This window comes from Antrostomus carolinensis, unplaced genomic scaffold (assembly GCF_000700745.2).
Source record: "Antrostomus carolinensis isolate BGI_N321 unplaced genomic scaffold, ASM70074v2 scaffold23518, whole genome shotgun sequence".
NCBI classification, from domain to species: domain Eukaryota; kingdom Metazoa; phylum Chordata; class Aves; order Caprimulgiformes; family Caprimulgidae; genus Antrostomus; species Antrostomus carolinensis.
The window spans coordinates 1-21,604 of record NW_010332665.1 but is presented as its reverse complement, the minus strand read 5'-3'; the positions used below and the strand labels follow the sequence as shown (position 1 = coordinate 21,604).

General features: G+C 40.5%; 1 protein-coding gene across 1 annotated transcript in view; it reads right to left on the bottom strand.

Moving 5' to 3' along the window:
- Positions 1–21,077, bottom strand: part of BMPER (BMP binding endothelial regulator) — a 70,425-nt gene extending 49,348 nt beyond the window's left edge. The window contains exons 1-5 of the mRNA XM_010173595.2: positions 20,972–21,077; positions 19,875–20,015; positions 17,539–17,643; positions 11,988–12,033; positions 2,715–3,044 (exon numbers count right to left, since the gene is read on the bottom strand). Of these exons, the coding sequence (XP_010171897.1) occupies positions 2,715–3,044; positions 11,988–12,033; positions 17,539–17,643; positions 19,875–20,015; positions 20,972–20,986 (637 nt within the window). The 5' untranslated portion in view covers positions 20,987–21,077. The remainder of the gene's footprint in view (positions 1–2,714; positions 3,045–11,987; positions 12,034–17,538; positions 17,644–19,874; positions 20,016–20,971) is intronic.
- Between the last annotated feature and the right edge of the window lie 527 nt (positions 21,078–21,604).

Below are 21,604 nucleotides of genomic sequence, written 5' to 3'. Positions count from 1 at the left end.
TTTTTAGGGTTTTCCAATTTTCCCCTTTCTTTGAAGGATGCTTAACCAACTTGTTACTTGATTTCTTAACTTGGCACACTATGTGTTCTACTGCATTTAAAAAAATCCTTCTGGATTTATGCACATCACACACTGCGTTCCTCATGTTGGGAACTCCCACCAATTGTTCTGCATGATTTTTCATGGTAAAGGCATCCTCGAGAACTGGCAGACCACTCTTCCCTAAAGATCTAGTGCCAACGTGGTACAGAAAACCTCAGCAAAGCGTCTTTGTGCAAAAGATCAGCACAGAAACAACAACAAAAAAATGCTCTTGAGCTAGAGGCACAGATAAGTAACACCAGCTCTGTGACCCTCTGCTCTCTTGTCTTTTTAACACACAAATTTTAGACAAGGACTCAACACCATCCCAACTGCACCTGTGACAAAGTACCTGCAAGTGCAGGGTGCCAGAATTGCTGCTGCATGGCATCCAGGGCTGCAGCTGGCAAGGAATTTAGCAACGAAACAGGTTTTCACTGGAAAATGCCAATTCATCAGAACTGAAATGCTTCAGGGAGAGATATCGGATTCAATGAACTTCCAACACAGCACAGGCAAGGCTCCAGGCTGGTTTCCCGCCAGCTCGCCCGGTGGGCTGCCTGGAAACCTGGACTCTCAGGGTATGCAACTCCAGGACAGCCCTGCCATGCCGGTTGCCCTGTAGCCAGGGACCACAAGACTGTCTGAAGCTCTGGGCTCCCCTGTTTTACGCAGGGTTCATCTCCTAGCTCTGCAAAAGGAAAACCAAAAGCTGTGGGAATGCTGGCTGAGCTGTAAGCACCAGACCCTATACCTTCCAGTCCAATTTTACTTTGAATTTTGCCTCTAGTGCAGTGCTTTTGCCTATTTTTCAAGACTCTCTCCCTCCTCCTCTTTTTTTTTTTTTTGCCCTACAAAGGGAAAGAACATACTTTTAAAAAAATCCACGTTTCATTCTGAAATAGACAAAATTATCTATTTTTTTTCCCCCGGCACTCAGAATTTCCGGTGGAAGAAAAGGTTTGTCTCTAAAACAGTTCTACTCAGCACATTCTTCCTCTCCACAGCCTCTCTGCTGCTTGTCCTCTCCGAGCAAGATGAAGCCATGCCGTTCTGCTGCTTTCCAAACCTTACGTGCTGAGGAAAGGAAGACTTGGCCCATCGTGCTGTGTTCAGCAAGAGAAACCTGATCCTGCTCCGTTAAGGGGAGGAATTATTTAGGCTTTAATTTGCAGTGATTACACACTGTTTGGTATGTTGTCATATGCCATGTTTGCACTCCCTCTGCCAACACATGGACAGGGATGTGTGTAGTCATTTATTAGGCTTGCACCAGAGACAAATGGAATAGCAGCAGGATTAGCTGTCATTCATCTTCGATTGAAAACCTTTCTTGGCCTGTGGTTGGCTAATGAAATCCACATCGCCAGAATTCATAGCATTCAGCTGGCTGCAAAGAGAAACCCTCAAGATGCTTTTAATTAGAAGTTGTGAATAATGGTCAACTTGTGTGCATTTTACAGACAGCCACAAAAATCTGCATTGCCACTTTGAGGAATGAGCCCAGAGCTGGGATCCACATTATGCAGACTTACATTTCCAGGGGCTATATGAACAGGTGTCTAAATTCTCAGCTCAACAGTGGGTGCTAGTGTCCCCCCTTGAAAAAAAAGTGATGCTAGATAATGGGTATGACTATGCGTCTTGCCTGTGACCATATCACTCCTTAAGAACGATTGGTTTCACTGCTTTCGCACGGCGTTTAATTGAATTAACAGTAAATAGTATTCTCACTGAAACAGTACTTCACTGTGTAAGTGAAATCTCTCAGGACTACAGTAGTACCTAACACATGCTAATAAGAAAGTTTTAAAGTTCCTCTCAGTATTTATCTATGTAAGGATACTATCGTTTCAGAACAGTTTATCAAAACAAATAAAAGTCCCCTGGTTTAGCATATTGACAATTAATGTATTTTCTAGGACTCAAAAGACCTGAGAGTCTGCTATCTCCCCTCCCCGTTTCTACAAATAAGGTACCAGATTCTCTGAAGTTTTTGGTTTCCTTCTGCACCTGGCATTGTGGACTATCTGTTTCACACAAACTCTTACTCAAGCACAAAGCAAGGCCAACAAGATGGCACTGAACAGCAAAATAAGCCTTGGTTTTCAAACCAGGACCTCCATTTTGCTGGGGAGCCCCAGTTAAACATTTCCATAATTTGGCAACTTAAACTTGTTGTTCCAGCCATTAGTAACTACAATTTTATACAACTGCTGACTTAGACTGTAGGGTATGTTGCTGCAACTGGGAAAAAACCTGAATGTTATTTTTAAGAACTGATTTCCTCTCTGTTCTTACCTATAAGCATCAAACTATGACCCTGCATAAGCCACTCAAGTTACTGGAAGTGAAAAATCATGGCACATTCGTCTACAAGGGTAGGAAATTGTCAACTGCAGAATGAAACATAGCTTAGCAAATGTTCTGCAAAGTCACAGCTGGGATTTCTGCTTGTGAACTGCAGGGATTTTGAAAGCAGTTTGGGTTCCTCAGATCTCTAAAGAGTTATAACTACGTTTATTACCACTATCGTGCTTTTTTTACTGACTGCTGTTCATGTTGCACTTGAGAAGTTCTTCAGGGAGAAGACATACACACACACACACACACACACACATTATTTGCTCTACCTGCTTTGGTTGTCACTTTCAGCAAATAACCATCCAAATCGATCTGAAATTGCGGTGTCTCGCAAGGTAGTGAGATGCGGGTCCCATTCCACTTCACTGTGAGGTGCTGCTGGAGGCTGATAGTGCTTCTGCCCAATACAAGGTCCACTGACTTTGTCCAGGAGAAAGAACGGGTCCGACGGGCATCGTTTTTTACCAGCACCTGGAAGGGCGAGGCAGAGGAGGAGCAGTCTTTCGTCAAAACGTACTGACATGTTCCCTGAAAGTTAAATGTCCGTCCATCAAAAGTGTTGTAGTGAGGGTCTCCAAATACAGTGCAAACTCCAGGCTCTGCAGGTGAGTGAGAAACAAAAGCGCCATATCAGGATCAATCACAGCTTGAAAAAAGCAGTTGATAAGAATTTAGAGGATGCTGCTCTCACCTAATCTATCTGCCCTACAGGGCACATTTGGCTGATGCCCACTAGGAATATGTATTTTTGAGAAACAGAAGCTTCACAGCTTTAGTAGGAGACTTTCCCAAAGCAAATGGGAACTAAAGGCCAATTGATCCTTGGGGCAGCATAGGAAGGTTAACCTGTAGCTAGGAATCATAGAATGGTTTGGGTTGGAAGGGAACCAAAGACGCATCTTCCAACCTATATGTTTGTTCCTTAAATATAATGTACTACCTGAACAGTTTAGGTTATTGCAACACCTGTGAAATTGTTCAAATTATTTCATTATCAGAAAATACAAGCCCCATTCATGATATCAGAACAGGTAGAGCCCTGGGCTTGCAGAGCCCACTTGTCTCTGCAGATACGTGATGGGAGCCTTCCCACCTCGCTTCAGCTTTCCAAACATGAAATGACTCTAAGCAACTCATCCAGTCTCTGTCTCTCACTAACAGAGAGAAACAGACGTGACTAGAAAGTCTTTCATCTCATCAGTTTTATACATCTCTTATAATACCTGGGGAATTACTCTCTGGAGGAGCCTGTCTCCCTGCTGTCAGCTCTGGGAGCACAAATAAGTATCTACAGATACAGACATTCCTCTCAGACAGTTAAATTCCCCTGGGATGAACTCCCACCCTTAAGTTTCGTTGTGGGAGCAAAACCTAATCCACTAACAGAAGCAGAATTCAAAGCATCACGTGTATCTTTTTGAGGCTAATTTTAATGTCCCCAGTTAGGTCGGGGTGATCCCCTGAAATTAAAAACCATAAGACCACTTCACCAGGACCTGATTCTGTCTGTATTTTACATAGACACACTTATAAATACTGTACATTTATAAACTACATAAATCTATGTTTTTTCCTAAATTATCTGTAGGATCAGCATCTTTATTTAATGTTAAAAGCCATCATATACGTTGTCTATACACAACTGACTTGTAGTAGTTATTGTTATCATGCTACCAACTAAAAGCCAGGTAGCACTTGACTAGCATGATGCAATGACTACCTAAGGGCACGCTATCTCCACCAAGCCTTTGCATCATTACAAACAGAAGAGATTCCTTATTGATGTTTGCAGCCATATGCTGGTCAGAGAAGCCACAGTTGAAAAGCAGAACGTTTCCACACTCATGTCAGTGATGCTGAGTTACCCTGCAGTTACCCAGCAATTGATTGAACTGCCTCACAATCAAAGAGAACAGCAAATTTATTTGCATTGCAGCCTTCTGGTATAACAATAGGTCCTAACCACATCTCGTTGCTGCTGTTCCTGGAAGAAGAAATCTCAAGGCAGAGAAATGCACGCTGCTACTGCCAGCTGGATACCCATGGGCTGAGTCTGCTTTTGAAAGATGATGCCTGTTTTAGGGGGAGAGCTTGGTGGAGTAACAAAATTTGACTCAGTAATCAGAGAGCTGTGAACAGCATCAATGAAAAAAAGCCAACCCCCAAACAAAAAACAATCACACAATAAAGGAGAGGAGGGCAACAGGGAACACAATTTATTCACTGAAAAGAAAAAAAAATACAACTAACTAACAATAGCTCGCCTGAAAAAGCAGCTAAAAAAAGGCAAATTCAAACCTACAAAACAGGAGACATGGATTTGGTGGAGAAGAGGCAGGGAACACCTTCTGTGGAGCGCGACACAGCTCTGACTATGAAATAACTACACCTCAGTAGGGTTTTTCAGCCTAGGCAGAGTGCTATGCTAAAGCAGCTATAATAGGTTCTCCTCCCATTGATACCAATGAAGATATCAATAACTGTTTTCTAAAGTTCATAGAAAGATTAATTGATTCTCCATAAATTGTCAGGAACCATATAGTTTTTAATCACCAACATAATTTTTACCAATGGGAAAAAAAACCCCATAGATTTTATATGGAAATAATCTGATTTTATCATTACTAAATCAAATCATACTGACATGTTTCTAATTTCCTTATGCACTTATGTAACTATCTGCAGGATTAATATTAAGATACATTTTATTACCTGCTCAGATTCAATTTCATTTTTCAGTCTTTATTTTTTCTCTAACCATAATGACAACTTTTATGAAAACAAGGAAACTATCAACAAAAAAATCAGTCCAAATATCAGTGAAGATTTTAGAGGAGACGACTGCTTTTAGTCTGTGTTTCTAGAGGCCAAGAACATCGACATGTTATATGTGTTATTAACTACAATATTGGGATGGGGAGGCTGATTCCTCACCTAAGCAATTGGCTAACAGGCAAGACATGAGAGGAACAAACAATTTAGAGATGTGCAAGTAAAATTGATAGTACCAATGGGATCCAAAGGAAATATTTATTTTTAATTTCTAATGTGTTATGCAGAGTAATGCTGTTTTATGTTATGTTACATCGTGTCACGTCATATGTCAACTTGTTGCAGTACAGTTAAAATTAAAAATAAATCTATTTTGGACTGGATATCTGAATGTCTGATCCAAATTTTGCTGTTTTAATAACCAAGGAAATGGGGGAGGGAAAATCTACCTAAAACCACCCTAAATAATTGATTCTCTGATATCACTGTGTAAAACATTCTTGAAAAGTTTCCTAAAACTGTGGGGCTTTACACCCTGTGAGAGTGTGTGTGATAACTCAGGCATTACCAGTAAGAAGAACTGGTTGGCCTAGAAATAAACCTTAAATACAGGGTGTAACAAGACTGCAAAAGACAAGCAACATGAAAAGAGTTCCTGCCACTTTTAGGTTTTGAGTTGTTGTTTATTTATTTCCTTTTTGGGAGAGTTTCAATCACATCACATTTTACCCCCCCCCCCCCTTCTGAAACAAATCAGTCTTTCTGCTTGGCTGTTTTTGAAATCTATTGGAAGCACTGGTTCTCTAGTTACAACTGTGCGTGACTTGCTCCTCTGTTGGGACACAACAGATGGAAAGGTGTCGCTGCATCACCAAAGCTACATTCCCCAAAGCTGGAGTATGAATTTTGATAGTCTGTGCTAACAAGGCATAGGATCATGGGTGAAGATCCTTCCCTTTTTTTCCTACAGTAAATTGTTCCCAGCTTATTGCAGATACTCCTTGACTCTATCAGCTGTCTAGGGTAGAGTTAGAAAGGGGCAATTATATACAATACTTCCCCCTAACACTCCACCAACTATTTTCAGCCTAGGGATCATGAGCTAGACATGGCTTCTCTTTATTTAGTAACCTTTGATAGACTTCTTTTCTGTGAATTTGTCCAGCCTTCTCTTGAACCTAAAAATGTTTTTACCATCCACGACATCCTTGGGCAAAGTGCATGAAAAACCACTGCCTCTTGCTTGTTTTCAACCTGGCATTCATGATCTTTGATGTCTCCTTTTGCTCATCTACAAATGTACACGAAGGCAAATATATCCATTCCCTCTCTGTCCCTGAAAAACACAGATTTTTCAAAGGAGGGTTCCAGAGTTATGTTCAGGAGGCTGTGATTTTCAAAGTGCCTTAGGCACTCAACTGTGATTAAACATTATTGGGAGGCTGGCTACAAACACCTCAAAACCTCTTTTGGAAATCCTGCACTTAGGCTCCCAAATCAGCATTCAAAACTTCTGGCTTTTGTAAAAGCTCCCGGGAGCTCAGCAGTTTCCACATTTGATTTTTAAGCAACTAAACATGGACTTCACACTTTTACATTTGACAATTTTAAACTACATGTGTGATTCATGCAGATTGCTCCGCTCCCACCTAAGGCTCTGCAGCTTACTCGCAAACTAATAATAATAGTATTTAGGTGCTAAAGTGAATACTGTAGAACTCTTGGCACGCTTTTGCATTTACAAATCATGTGCTCAATTCAAATGAAATAGTAACTTTCATTAGAGAAGGTAAGGGGGAAAGCAACTGCGGGCAAGGAGCACCATTTTTGAAAACACTTTTATCTGTGCATGGACCAGTTAGAATAAGTCCAGAGAAGGGCCACCAGGATGATCCTAGGGCTAGAGCACCTCTCCTATGAAGACAGGCTGAAAGAGTTGGGGCTGTTCAGCCTGAAAAAGAGAAGGCTCCGTGGAGATCTTATAGCAGCCTTCCAATACCTGAAGGGGGCCTACAAGAAAGCTGGGGAGGGACTTTTCATAAGGACAACTAATGACAAAACAAGGGGAAATGGGTTTAAACTGAAAGAGGGGAGGTTTAGATTAGATATTAGGAAGAAGTTTTTCACCATGAGGGTGGTCAGACACTGGAACAGGTTGCCCAAGGAAGTTGTAGATGCCCCCTCCCTGGAAGTGTTTAAGGCCAGGCTGGATGAGGCTTTGAGCAACCTGGTCTAGTGGAAGGTGTCCCTGCTGATGGCAGGGGGGTTGGAACTAGATGATCTTTAAGGTCCCTTCCAATCCAAACCATTCTATGATTCTATAAAAAAAAGGAAGCTGAAAAAAGCAACAGCAAGGGAAAGAATATTTTATCATTCCCTGAGTTTTAATATACTCTCATAAGGGAAAAAAATAATTATGAAATCACAACCTGGTTTGGCCAATATGCAGGGATAAAAAGCTGAAAGACGACTCATTTCTAAGTAATATGCTGAGTAAAGGTAAGAACCAGTTATGGAAATAATTAGTTGCCAAAAAATACCTTTCTGCCTTCCACCCAACACTCCCACCCCCCAGACGGTATTTAGCCTTTCTAGAAATGTGAGATGTATATACTGCTTGGGGGAGGCCAGACAGACAGTCAGCACACACATCCTGACCAGCCGGAGAGCATGAGCATATTGGCTGGGCAATTAGTACACTTGCAGCTCCAGAGCAGCCACAGGATATATTGTCTCTAGCTGGGTTTATTATTTGTTGGGATAAAAAGGAAATGGGACACAAATCCATAGGAAACCAAGCTCTGTTAGCTCTGGTGCTCATGGAATAGCTTATTTTATTTTTTCAGGAGATCAGAGCAGTCAATTGAAGTCCAAGATGTCCAGATGTCTGGTCACACTCTTCTGGGCTTGTAGCTAGTTAAGAGTGGCCAAGAAAAATATACTTTAAATTATAACTAAAATTGGTTTGGACACTTTCTAAGTAAGGAAAAAATACAAGTTTACCAGTTAAGGGTGTTCTGGTTGCACATCTATAATTCAAAAATATCTCAGCTTTTTAAAAAGAAAATGAAACTTTGAATGCAATTAGCCCATATGCTGAATTAAGCCCTAAATCAAACAGAACACATTATTAACTTTTGAAAACGAGCTACAGAACACGCATAATAGAATTTTATTAGCTTTTCTTTTAAAAATGCATAGCCATAGAGTACTTTCCTCCTAACTGCTGCATAGTGCAGCTTGATATAATACACATTACAAGGTGTGGTGTCAAAAACTCCACAGGAGTCTTTATGGTCTATTTCATAAATAAAATAGCTATTCCAATTTGTTCAAATACATATTTATACAGTAGACCATCAGGACTGAAACGGTTGAGGAGGTAAATCATGAATAGCATTCCAGTATGAATAAACAATTGCAGTCTTTTTGTTGATGTATTTCGCCAAGGCCAGGAAATAACACAAGAAACAGGACCAGCAGGGGCCTATGTGGTCCTTCAGTCCCACTCCTTGCTCTCACAGGTACCTACAAGGCATAACCCTACCCTTTTTGTTTTTTCTCCTTCTTTTTTTTTGTGTTGAAGAGTCATAGGGGGTTTTTTTCATTATTTCTATAAAAACAAATAAAAAGTATGCAGGACCGGGTGGAAAGTACCAACATTTTATTCCTAAAGCAGGGTCCAAATGTCCTTGAGTTTAGTTTAGCTCCACTGGTCATTTTGTCAATTAAAAAAAGCCACAGAATGATTTGTGATGAACAAAATTTTCTGCCTCAAAAGAAGCCTTTACTGCAAAATTCGGTCTAGCAGTACACATGATTAATTGCAGTTCACTTAGAAAAAACTTCATCCATCAAGCCTCACAATGACTTGGGTAAGACTGTGTTAGGATTATTGATCATGATTAAAATACACCTCCACGGTTGCAGTAGGAAGCTTTCATATTGCTTGCTGTAATTTCAGCAAGGCCTATCAATTCTTTGTCAAGAACAAAGATTTAACCTCCACTGCAAATTCCCATCTTTGTCGGGAGTTGAGAGCAGTCTGCTAATGTTATTTGAACTCAGGTTCAGTGTTTTCTTTTTTTAATATGAAAATGACCTTGGTCTAACAGAGGATTACTAATTTATAGAATTGACGTCAGTGGTGATTTTTCTAAATCAAGCCCAAAAGACTACATTTCATTACATTTTTACAGCAGCATAAACTAAACTGTTGAATTTTCCACTAGTATGACCACTGTGTTTAATTAGTGATAACTGTACGCCAGCCATGGAGCTTAAACAGCAACATGCCAAAACTAACCATAGTTAACTTCAGCAACAGTAGACAAAAGAGACTCTCCAGCCCTTTAGGAGACGAGGTACTTTTTTCTCTCGGCAACAAAGTGCTTTGAAAATAATCCTTTGATTTTTTTTTTTTTTTTTTTTTTACGTTTAAAGTGTATCCTTTAACAACGTGACTGTTTTTGACCCACTTCATAGAAATTGGCTGCATTTAAACTGTACTCAAAGCTCTCCTGTGTACAGTATGTTCTTGTACCTCCTATGTTGTTTTTACTTTGGAAAATTAATATCTGCTGGACCGCCAGAAATGTCTGGTGTGTTAATACGTGGAGAGAGGATCAACATGAGTGGGTGGGTGAGGGAAAGTGCTGTGCATGTACATCTTATCTCATCAGAAATTGGCTGAAGTAGCAAAGTTTCTAATTACTATCTGAGATAGTGATCATCACTGAAATCCTTATGCCTTTTGCCTGTCCTGTGTCATGATGAGATTTACAGCACTTCTGGCGCAAAGGTAGAATTAGTTCCTTGCAAATGGCAACTGTTAAAACGCTGATGTTAAAACAGCTTGTGGTAGCCACCACTGCTGTATGACAGTGGGTATTTAAGCTCTTTGATTACATTACCTGATAAAACCTGAGAAAGGCCTTTTAATCATAAAAGCCTAGAATCAGTCCTGCATCAGCTCTCCTCCAAATACTAAATGGGTCCTTTCCAAAAAAAAGGATCCCTCTGTTTCATGTGCTACAGAGGAACATGCCACCATGGGACAGTGCAACAAGCTTCCCAGCCTCACGTACAGTCAGTGCAATGCAGCCAGGGCCCATAAGAAGAGGCTAAGGGAGTAAGGTTGTATATCCTGAAGGCTTTGGGGAGACCTAAGAGCAATCTGCCAGTACCTAGAAGGAGGTTACTGGGAAGATGGAGCCAGGCTCTTTACAAATCTGCATGGCAGGAGGATAAGCAACAATAGTCTGCCCTTAATTTCACATATCTTATAGTCATGACCATTCCCTTCTTATACCGTCAAGAAATTCTGACTGGTAATGGGTAACCTGCTTCCTAGGTGAGTTATTTTTACTTTGAAGAAATCTACTTTTGCCTCCTTCTCCTATGAAACAATTATCACAAGTCTTCATTCTCTGGCAGCATTTCTGAAGGAGTCCCTGTACTGTCTTCTTTTTAACCCCTTACAGTAGAGGGTTTCCAGTGCCTTGAGGGAATGGCTGACCCCATTATTTTCCTCCCTCTCTCATGTACCAAAAAAACCCCCCAAAAACCCAAAAACCCATGAGAAAGATTAAATGAGACTGAAACATAAGAACAGAGGCAAGATAGAGATTGGTAAATTAACGACACTAATGATATTTCATGTTTGAGGAGAGGTATATGCAAATTTCTTCTCCCTTGGAACTGAGCTAACATGAAATCAACTGCTGGTCAGTTGAATCCTCTTTCATTTCTTCCTCTGCTCAGTATTATTTCAAGTGTTTCCGAGGTTGTTACTTGTATTTAATTTCATTTTGATACTGAACACTTGCAAACTAGATTTATTTTATCACAAGTTACATGTTTCAAAATAATTGAGCTGCGGAGTGGAAAAACAGGTACTTAGCACATGGAATTTGTGCAATGCAAGAGCACTCAGAATTAAGTTGATCAGCAAACACAATTTGATTTTAGACAAAAGAACAGGAAACACTCTCCTTAAAAACCTGTTCCTTCTTTCAGAAGCCTTCCTATAAATCATAAAACCCCATTTTAGCAGTCTGTCCCTATTTGGTAAAATACTTAAACATGTCCTGAAGGAAATAAGTAGTTGTATCCTGTTAACTTCAGTGAAGACAGGTCTTAGGACAAGCTTAAAGAGAAGTATTTGTGTAAGTGCTTTGCTGACTAGGAGAGAACACAACTGATATCATAAGATGATGGTTCTTAAAGTGAAGAGTAAAGGCATAAAAAGGTAGTGGTTGAGCTAAACATCATACAGACAGTAGGATAGCTTTCTATTGTACTTTCCACTGCTGCCCCAGACTGTGTCTCAGATTTCTGCATGCTTTTTAACTCTCACAAATCATCTGCAAAGGTGTTAGATTATATATACACATAGTTGAGATTATACATACACATAGCTGTTATTTACAAGTATAAAAGGTACTCAATCCTAAAAGTTACAACTCTATTCATCTGCTTATTTTGTTACCTAAAAATTTCACAGGCCAACTATACCCTTCAAAAAGCAGCACCTCAGTTCTGACAAAAATAGTGTTATTTAGAAAAAAATAAATTAAAAAAAATATAAATACTCAGACATTTTATTTTAAATTTACAGATTTACAGGAGGCAAAATCTGTGGCCAACAACAATCACCTGCCCTTCAGCCACCTCTAAAAAAGAAGGCAGAAAAGCAAACATACTTCTACTATATTTATTTTCTCTGAAAGAATAAAAAAGAATGTAAAGAATGTGAAGAAAGAACTTACTTTCAGTGCAAATAGGACAGCATCCTTTTCTGTTCAGGATTTTACCCTAATTGGGAGAAAGACAGGCTGATTTAATGAAAGAGTTTTTGGAGCAATGACTGTGTTATGTTGTAAGGCTGGATAAGCCTTTGAAAATAGTTCAAGTTGTGTTTGAACTCAATGCCCTGGTTACAGCTTCAAATATCAGGTGCTAAAAACAGACAGAACTATTCAAAGAGCTTCCTGGCAGTCTTATAAGAAATGAAGTACTAAAAGGGTTCTCTGTTACCACTTTTCTCTTTAGAGAGAGTGTGAGAGAATTTTGGACTCGTATTCACGGATATCTAAAGCAGACTAATCACTGGGTTAGCAAGATCACTACCTTTTCTCCCACCTCCCAAAATATATACATTTCCTATGCACACCCTTTTAGTTGCCACACAGAGGCAATCTGCTCCACACCCACTCTCACCCTCTTCCCAAACCATTCATTTTTCCTACAAAAATGAAGGAAGGAAGGGTGCAGTGGCAGAGATCTAGTTTGGCCAGATTTCACTCATGTCATGGCTAAATCTTGTGGTATCTCTCACCAAATCATATTACCAATCATGGACCAATCTCCCCAGTGAAGTAAATAGGCATGCATCCAATGATGTGAAATGTCTAAAAGCAAATAATTTGGTCTAGTCATAGTAATATGGACAAAAGGTTTGAATCTTTATTTCCCACTCTGCCCAGGTCAATTCTATTTATGGTTGTGGCTTATACAAGGCTGGCTACAAGCAGGAGACATGCCCCTGTGTACATACATTCACGCTCCTTTTCAGTCTTCATCAAATTAAAAGATGTTCTATCCGATTTTACTTAAATTCCCTAAAGCTAACTGTCAAGCTAGAGGATAAGCCTGGAAAATTTCAGGCTGAATGATGTGTTTTTCCAAGCAAAAACTGGCATGGGTTATAACAGAACTTATGGTGATATTGGAGCTCACCTGCATTCCCATACAGGGAAGGAAGAGGCATATGGAGCTGTGCTGCTCCCCAGCACCGATCCTTTGCTACAACAGTAGTTGAACACAGCGAAAGTCCCCTTTGTGGGATCACTGCTCCTGCTCCCCACCAAGCAGGTGAGCAAGGAGCGGCCAGCAAGAGCGAGCAAACGGAGCTGTGCTATTCTGCCCACTCAACATACTCAGCAGTGCAGAAAGGCTTGTGAAAACAGACAAGAAATAGGTGGCAGGTCTACAGAGAGTGGGGAAGTGGGCACAGGCAGCAAACCCAACTGCTGGCTGCCTTGCTTTCTGCCTACAGTGCTGCCAAGCTTTGACAATGTGCATGGGGAGAAATGAACTCCAAGTATCTGCTGGCAGATTGGAGCGGAGCATGTTCCCTCCTGCTTGTGCTTGATGTACCCAGATGGCAGGAATGAGAGCTTGGTGATTAGTGTGCTTGGGTTCATCATCTGTGGGGCATAAAACTTCAGTGTAAGCTTCTCTTTGAATGTGCAACCACATGTGAACAGACTTGAGGCACATCTGGACTTGAGAAAAGGGCTGGATCAGATTTTCACTGGCAGTGTGGGCAAGGCTTAGATGTTTGTGTGACCATCAGGCCCCAGAGCAAAGAGAATAGCTGAGGACCAGTTTGTAACAGGAAGACTGACCAAGCACCTGCTAGGACAAAACCCCTTAAAGAAGGAACTGTTAAAACTGCACAGAAACAGGGAGCTGGGCAACACTTATTTGTACAAATGGAAGATGTGCAGCTGAATGCCACACACTGCACTGCATGGCCTTACCCCTCCGTTTCAATAAAAGAATTGAAATCATCAGCTGAGCTGGAAGTGGCAAAAATTCAAGTGAAACTGGAATCTCCAAGGCAGCCTGCTGAGGCTGGTTACTTGAGCCACCATGTTGGCCCGAGATCCTGTTTTTGTCTTGTAGAATAAGGAAACCCATTATTGCTAACATGTGCTGCAAGAGTTCGTTAGCATTGAGGGTTCCCTCAGGAGCAGGCTAAGTGATGTGATCCCATTTTTCCCTATGAATATTTATAAGCAGACCACATTTGAGTCTATTTATTTTCTGAGATTTTTTCTTCTTTTTTATGAGGTTTCCAATTTTATGTCTGAGGTTTTTATTTTCTTTTTTTTTTTTTTTAAGGCAAGACTAATTGCAGAAGGGAGGGGGGTTGTTTGGTTGTGCAATAGCAACAGCTGTTGTTTTTTTGTGCCTCATTTGGCACTAGAGTAAAAACAGCAACTTTTTGTTTGTAATAATAACAGATGTGTATAACATTAAATGCAGTCTGTGCTAGAGATGGGAGAACGTGTTCTGAATAAATTTTCAACTCACTTGAAGTTCACGGGTTCAAAATTTACCCACAGAATCGAACTCCGAAAATGTCTTCACGTGCCATGAATTTAATTCTATTAACTTTTGTGCAGCCTTGGAGCTCAGAAAAGGCTGTATGCTGTAAAATTCACCAGGTTCTCCTCTAGCAGTAGAAAAGGAGACAAGTCAATGACCACTGACCACTACCACAGGCTTACACTGCTAGTGGGGAATGCAAAGGCATAAGGAGAGGAGGTGAGGTGGGAAAATGATAAGGACAGGCAATCAGAAAGGAGATGGGACAAGGCAAGGAAGAAGCTGGAGCAGGGTAGGGCAAGTGAACAGCAAATTAGGTAAGAAAAGGTCTAAAGGATCTCTGAAACTCCATCCTGCCAAGTGTTGAGATTATTCCCTTTCTATAAATTATTTAAGCATGTGTTTAAGTTTAAGCACACATGGAGGGCCTACTAACTTCAGCATTTTTTTTAGGACTGGACACATGCTTAATAGGTTTGCTGGATGGAGGCCAGGGTGTACCGCACCTTGCAGACTGACACTCCAGGTAACAGAGAGGGAATATCCATGTGGAGTCAGTAAGAAAGTAAGAAACAGAAACCACAAGGCTCACTAGAAGCCCAGGGAGGACCAATTTTACTACAAATATGACAGGAGGGACTGAATTCGCGAGATGTATTGCCTCTGCTGCAGATGAAAATAAGCTAAGACAGACACTTCCTGTAATTACTGATACAGCATTAAATGATCCAAAAAGAAAAGAAAAAAAAAAGAAACAGAAAAATGTGGCTAGCCTTATAGAGAAAATTAAAGAAATGGCAGAAACAGTCTTTGTAAATATGTCAGCCTGCCACCAACACATTGAATAATACAAATGCTAGCACAGTATTGGAGATTTCTGCAGAATTACCACTTTCAAACCCATCCTTTCAAGAAATAATTGGCCAAATTCTATGTTGATAAATTAAATAATATTTCATCACCAAAAAACCCCACAACATCATGCAAAGAATATTAAGACTGCATGGTAAAGCATTTAAGTCAAGGAATAATATTTTAAGTTCCTTGTGAATCTTCAATCCTTTCACACTCAGTTCTGTGTATCATAAGACAGTTTTAATGAGATAACTTTATGTGGCCTGACACCCTAAGGGACACTAAACAGCATTTTATTCCACAGCAGTCTTCAATAGTCAGTAGAGACTGCTTACTGCCAGAAATATTGTGAAGAAAAAAGAAATGGAGTTCACATCCCTACAGTTTGCAGAGACAGCAGCATAACTAAGCATGACATCCAGAATTTCGGTATCAGAATCACTAATATATCTTTATCTTGAATAATGTGGTTTTTTAATTAATGTTTATAGAGTTGTGACAGAATATCTCACCAAAGAGAGTGGAGCACAGAGGAAAAGTAAAAGATTTAAATCCATTAGCATACATTATTTGCTTTAAAATTACTTGGTAGTCAGTTGTAATAGGAAAATAAATCTCACTCCAGAGTTTACATTCTTTCTCCTATTTGTCCTTCCAGTTTAGCTTGGAAGAGCAGAAATGTAACATGTGCCTGTGGAGGAGGGTTGGTTTTCAGGTAGTTTGCTGTAGACTCAATTTTAAGGTGAGGAGCAGGCTGACCGGTTAGATACTGGAGGGAATGGTGCTGTAGGGTAACAAAAATGGACTTTTCAGCCCTAAGGAACTGGACCTTGTCTGAGGTCTCAATTCAGAGGTCTGGGGAGGTTTAGAACTTCACGTCAATGTTGGAGTAGATCATGCAGCAGCACTGAACAAGTTTGTCATTCAGTTATGCTGCTGCAGGACTGCAGATGGTGAATTTTTACTCACCACTATTTTAATTTTAGAAGCCACTTCAACTCATCATCTCAATGCTCAAATTTATATATGGGTACTGCTGAAGAGGTGTATTTCACTTAAGATCTATATTAAGCCATATTAGTTATTTGATCTCAGAAGCATCTTAAAGGTTTGAAATGCATCAGCACAGGGACAATATAAATGAGATGTGGTGTGTGCCAGATTCTCAACCAAAGAATTTGAAGAAACCTGAAAGGTCCAAGTCTCATCTCCTGCTTATACTGTGAATGGCCTGAAGGGAGCAAACCTGATTGCTGTGAGTCACATCAGGTTCCCAGAAGAGCAGCTCCATTTGTTCACACTTCCCAAGAAGTATGAAACATCTCACATGAGACATATTAACAGGAGAACTGCCCTCTGCAGTGAGTGCCAGAACAGCAGGAAAAGGATGTCCCCTCTTCCAAGGATGCAAGCACTACTTCTGCAGCCCACTGTCACAGCAGAACAGGGAATGCCAAGGTACAGGCTCCCTATTCTGCCACCACTTCTGGCTGTCAAAAGTTCACAAGTATAAAATTTTACAAACTAGAGTTTGTCATTTAAAATTTTATGCCTAGGTGTCTGTGACTCATATTTTCCTCACTGGCTTCCAGGATGGAGAAGGAAACACTGAGAAGGTGTAATGCTAACGACTTGGCTCTCTCTTCTGCAGTTCTGTTCAAAGATCTGCCCCTACATGAGGTGCTATTTAGAGCTCCCTCTTCTGAAAGCCTGAGCTATTAAAATAATTTGTCAGTCACAGAAATCCAAGAAACAAGGGCTGACTTCAGTTTGAGGTTTCAAGTAATGTTAATTTTTGAAGCAATTAAGTAAAGTTACAATTACACTACTCTTTGGGTTCACTTCAGACTTTCCAATAAAAAAATACTTGGGCTGCAACCTTAGAAAAAGTAGCATTGCTTGATTGAAATAATTTTGCTTTATCTAATTTAAATTTTCAATCAAGTATTAAGCCTCATATGCACTGAGAAATGCAAGTACAACAGCCTCCTGTAGCTTGCCTTAACAATATACACACTCTTGAAATATTAACATAGTCATCTCACCACTCTATAAAGCTATTAAATATATGTGAAAGAGATGTTCCAGTGGAGATACTTGAGACACAGAAAGGTAAAGGGAATAGGAGAAAATGAACACAGGGTCTTCAGAGCGAGGACAGAGGTGAGAAGCCTATATTCAGGGTAGCAGTAGCACTCTTGGGGAACACCAGCCTAAATTAATATGTCAGAGGATCCCTTCTTTCCAATCTGCAAGCCCCACTGCCATGCACACATTTCCGAGAAGCACTGCAAAAGATCATGGTGGAGCAAAAAAGAGAAGAAAGCTCTGTTCTTTTAAAATACTTACATGAGGACAGCTGCTGACTGGAATGCACTGTTTCTTGCGACACTCTGTCTTGCCTTTCACACAAGCACAGATGGTGCAGTTCACAGAGGACCACATCTCTCCATCCTGCAAGAGGGAACATGATATAGTATCAGCTGGGGTGGCAACAGGAAGCTATTTCAGCAATGTATCATTGCTCAAGAAAGGATGACTTTCCCTGTTGGCACTGTGTCGTTGTTTAGTCTAAATTATTTTGAGGTGTCTGTCCATGGCCAGTCAGATTAAAGACAAAGATCATATTCAGCAGGGTTTTCTTCCCTTTGGCTCTTCAGGTCAGAAATTCATTTTTCCAAGGCTAATCAAGTCACATTTGCATTTTTAATCACTGTCCTGATTATTTGCATTGTTTTCTCTCCAGTATGTGTCTGAGATGTGATCACACCTACCACAAACTTTCATTTGAGTTCACATAATTAGAAAAACCTGATTCATTGGGTTGAGTGACATCTTTAATTTGTTGCACATGAAAGTATTTGATTAAGATGTCAGCATATACAGAATTTATTCCCAGACGCAGTATCATTTTGACTTAGGGCAGGAATGGTAGAATAATGAATTCTAATTTAGATTACTTACAGCACTTTCACAGATACTTGATCTGCTAAACATCTGAAAATGTTTAGAAGAGATACAGTATTCAACTTCTCCAATGCAGAGCAGGTAAGACAGTCTATGTATGGCTATTAAAGTATTAGGTGCAGAGCAAAATATGCCTCATGGTCTTGTCCCCACTTGGGAAGGATTGCTTGTGGAAATGCCCTGGCTCCTTTTTACATGGTGTTGCATTTGCCAAGTGTGGTTCCTAAAACATTCTGTCTCACCCACTTACAGTCTTGTGCTAGCCCACTTAGAGCCAAAATGTGCATGTTTTCTGTTTACAGGGCTGCTGTGAAGGAAGGGTGAGGATAGACCTGACAGGAACAGGCAGTCCAACCAGACAGCTGTGAACGATTACGTGCCCACCTCAACATGATGTTCTGACCAGAGAGAAAAACAGACTAAATCTGAAATGCCAAGGAGCCTAACCTACTCAGTGCAGTACACTTGGTTAAAGGCTTTTTCTCCACTCTCATTTGTTTCCAGGCCATGTTATGATTGCCTGGTGTTCCTGATGCAGCACATGTTCTTGTGGGTCTCTAATGACCACTCTCTAAGTATCTGCTGAGGTACCAGAATATATCACAGCTGACTGCATGCAGCTACCCTGATTCTCTGTCTCAAAACCATACTTGCTGTGCCCATTCTACCTGTGTTAGACCATTAACTTCAACAGAGCGGATCTGGACTTACTTTTTTGCACACACGGCCAGAAATGGGTGCACTGTCTCATTATTTTTTCTTACTCCATATAATACTTAGTAATATAATAAAATCTTCACAAGAAGCAGAATATTTTAGTTGGGTGCCTAAGAAGCAGGCATTTGTTCCTTAAGCACAATAGCACCAGTGTGAAAGTGCCAATCAGAGGGAGTATAGTCTCACCATACAGTAGGTTCACATGTAATTTCCAGAATAAACACTTCAGCTATGTACACAAAAGATGGAATAAATGGGAAGCAATTCTGGCTGAGCAAACCAAGTATTCACAAAGGATTTAACATTTGATCTGATTCAAGGGTCTTTTAATTCACAGATGGCCCATGAGGTGACAGAATCTTTTTCTGACACAGTGTGAAAAAAGCCGCACCACTTGGAAAAACAAACAGGGTCTCAGCAATAGCAGAAGTGTTCTGCAGGGAATCCCTTGTGATTTGAAAATATTGGGTGAGAGTGCAGTAGGTAACGTTTATTACATGGCTATCTCAACATGAGATGTCAGAGGTGCTGTCCTTAGCAGAGATGTGAAATGGAGTTAATCAAGATGAGGAACTTCCAGCCAAGATTCGCACAGCTCCTGTTGGCTCAGTTATGGAAAAGACTCTTTGGCTCAGCAGATAAAGCCTACATACCACTCAGAATATCTTCTGCATGAATATCAGTGTTTGTTTGGGAAATCAGAGCATTACTATCTCTTACTGGAAATGCATTACTAGTCATGAAACAGCAGCTTGAATCTCTGCGTGCAGAGAGGGAGACAAATATTAAATTCTGTGTATCAACAGAATTTACACAAACTCAGAAAAAAAAAATAGCAGATGGCAAACTTTGCAAAGCTTTGCTTCAGAGCTCTTCCACCACCAACCAGGATGGTGAGGATTCTGCTAAAAACGAAGCCACAATACTGATTTTTACAGTAAATTCATGCCGTATCAGCTGTTAAAATGGCATCTATTCTTGAGCCACACCTGAAACTTTACCTGGAAGATCTTATTGCCAAACTTGCACACTTTCACTTCCTCAGGAGAGATATATGAGACACACTCCTTGCAGCAGTGGTCTTTGTTTTTATTGCATTCACCGGGAAGTAAGCACCTCTTCTTACATATCACTGTTGAATCCTAGGTAGAAGGACAAAAGGAAAGAATTAAATCATCACCAAGATGTGCAATGTGTGTCCTTACCATCACGTTTCTGCTTGCTCAGTCATTGCACCCACCCAAGCTAAAGCCCAACTGCTTTGAACAAGTCAGCTTAGAGAAAATCACAGAACCATAGAATGGTTTGGGTTGGAAGGGACCTTAAAGATCATCCAGTTCCAACCCCCCTGCCATCAGCAGGGACACCTTCCACTAGACCAGGTTGCTCAAAGCCTCATCCAACCTGGCCTTGAACACTTCCAGGGAGGGGGCAGCCGCAATGTCTTCAGGCAACCTGTTCCAGTGTCTCATCACCCTCAGGAAAGAATTTCTTCCTAATAGCTGATCTCAATCTCCCCTCTTCCAGTTTAATGCCATCACCCCTTGTTCTGTCACTCCCTGCCCTTGTCAAAAGTCCCTCCCCAGCCTTCCTGTAGCCCCTTCAGGTACTGGAAGGCCACTAGAAGGTCTCCCTGGAGCCTTCTCTTCTACAGGCTGAACAGCTCCAAATAAAAATTATTTATTGGATTAAGGGAATCCTTCATGGCAAAATCTTACTGATTTGGTGACTTTTTTATTTTGTTTGTCTCAGTCATATTAGAGGAACAAACAAAAAAATCACTGCCCTTCAGCAGAGAAGTGGCAATTCACTATTTAGAAACTCCTCTTCCACTGTAATGCAAACTTAAAAGAGGATCACACAATCTGAGCAACTTCGTTTTGCATGATACAGAGTCAGGAATCATGTCTCAGCTGAGGCAGTCAGTAACTTTTTAAACTTTCCTAGCAAAACTGCAAGTGCTCTTCAGATCACGTTCTCGGGGACCACACAAGATGCCTAAGAACAGTAGTATCAAGGCTTACAATTCCACAGCCCTACAAATTACTGCTAAGCCAGAGAGCCAGCAGCACACAGCACCAAAGCACTGTGGACTTACCTTGCATGTGCACATCGTGCAGTTGTCATAAATAAACGAGGACCCATTATCATACACATTGCTGTGAAAGAGGCAGCTTCCAAATGGGAGGTCAAACACTTTCCTCTGTCCTGAATATAAATAAACAGTATTAGAAACAGAATGTGGTTGAAAAGATGCCATATTGTCAACAAAAATAGTAGGGCTTATTGTCACCAGACCAAATTCATGTGCAATGTGTCATTTGCTCTGTGTTTCCATTTTGGTGTGAAATAAATATGTACTTTTAACAGTTCACTGTTCTAGCACATGTTCATCTCTACAAATTCTACCGTGGGAGGGAATATAAATATGATTTATGGCATGTTTATATTGGAAAAATCTTTCTTCTCCTTCTCATCATAAAATGCACAGCGTAGCTAAAGGAATAAAAAGTAAGCACTGCAAACTCTTAGGGTAGGTACACTCAAACTAGTTTAAACAGTCTTTAACTTAATGCAAGAACTTATAAAATAAAGCAGCCTTAACTTGTTTTAGCATAGCTACCTCAGGGGTTCACAGCAACCAAACTAAGTCAACTCAGTAACACTGATGCAAAACAAAAAAAAAAGAAAAAGAAAAAGAAAGGGGGGAAAAAGGAAAAAAAAAAAGGGA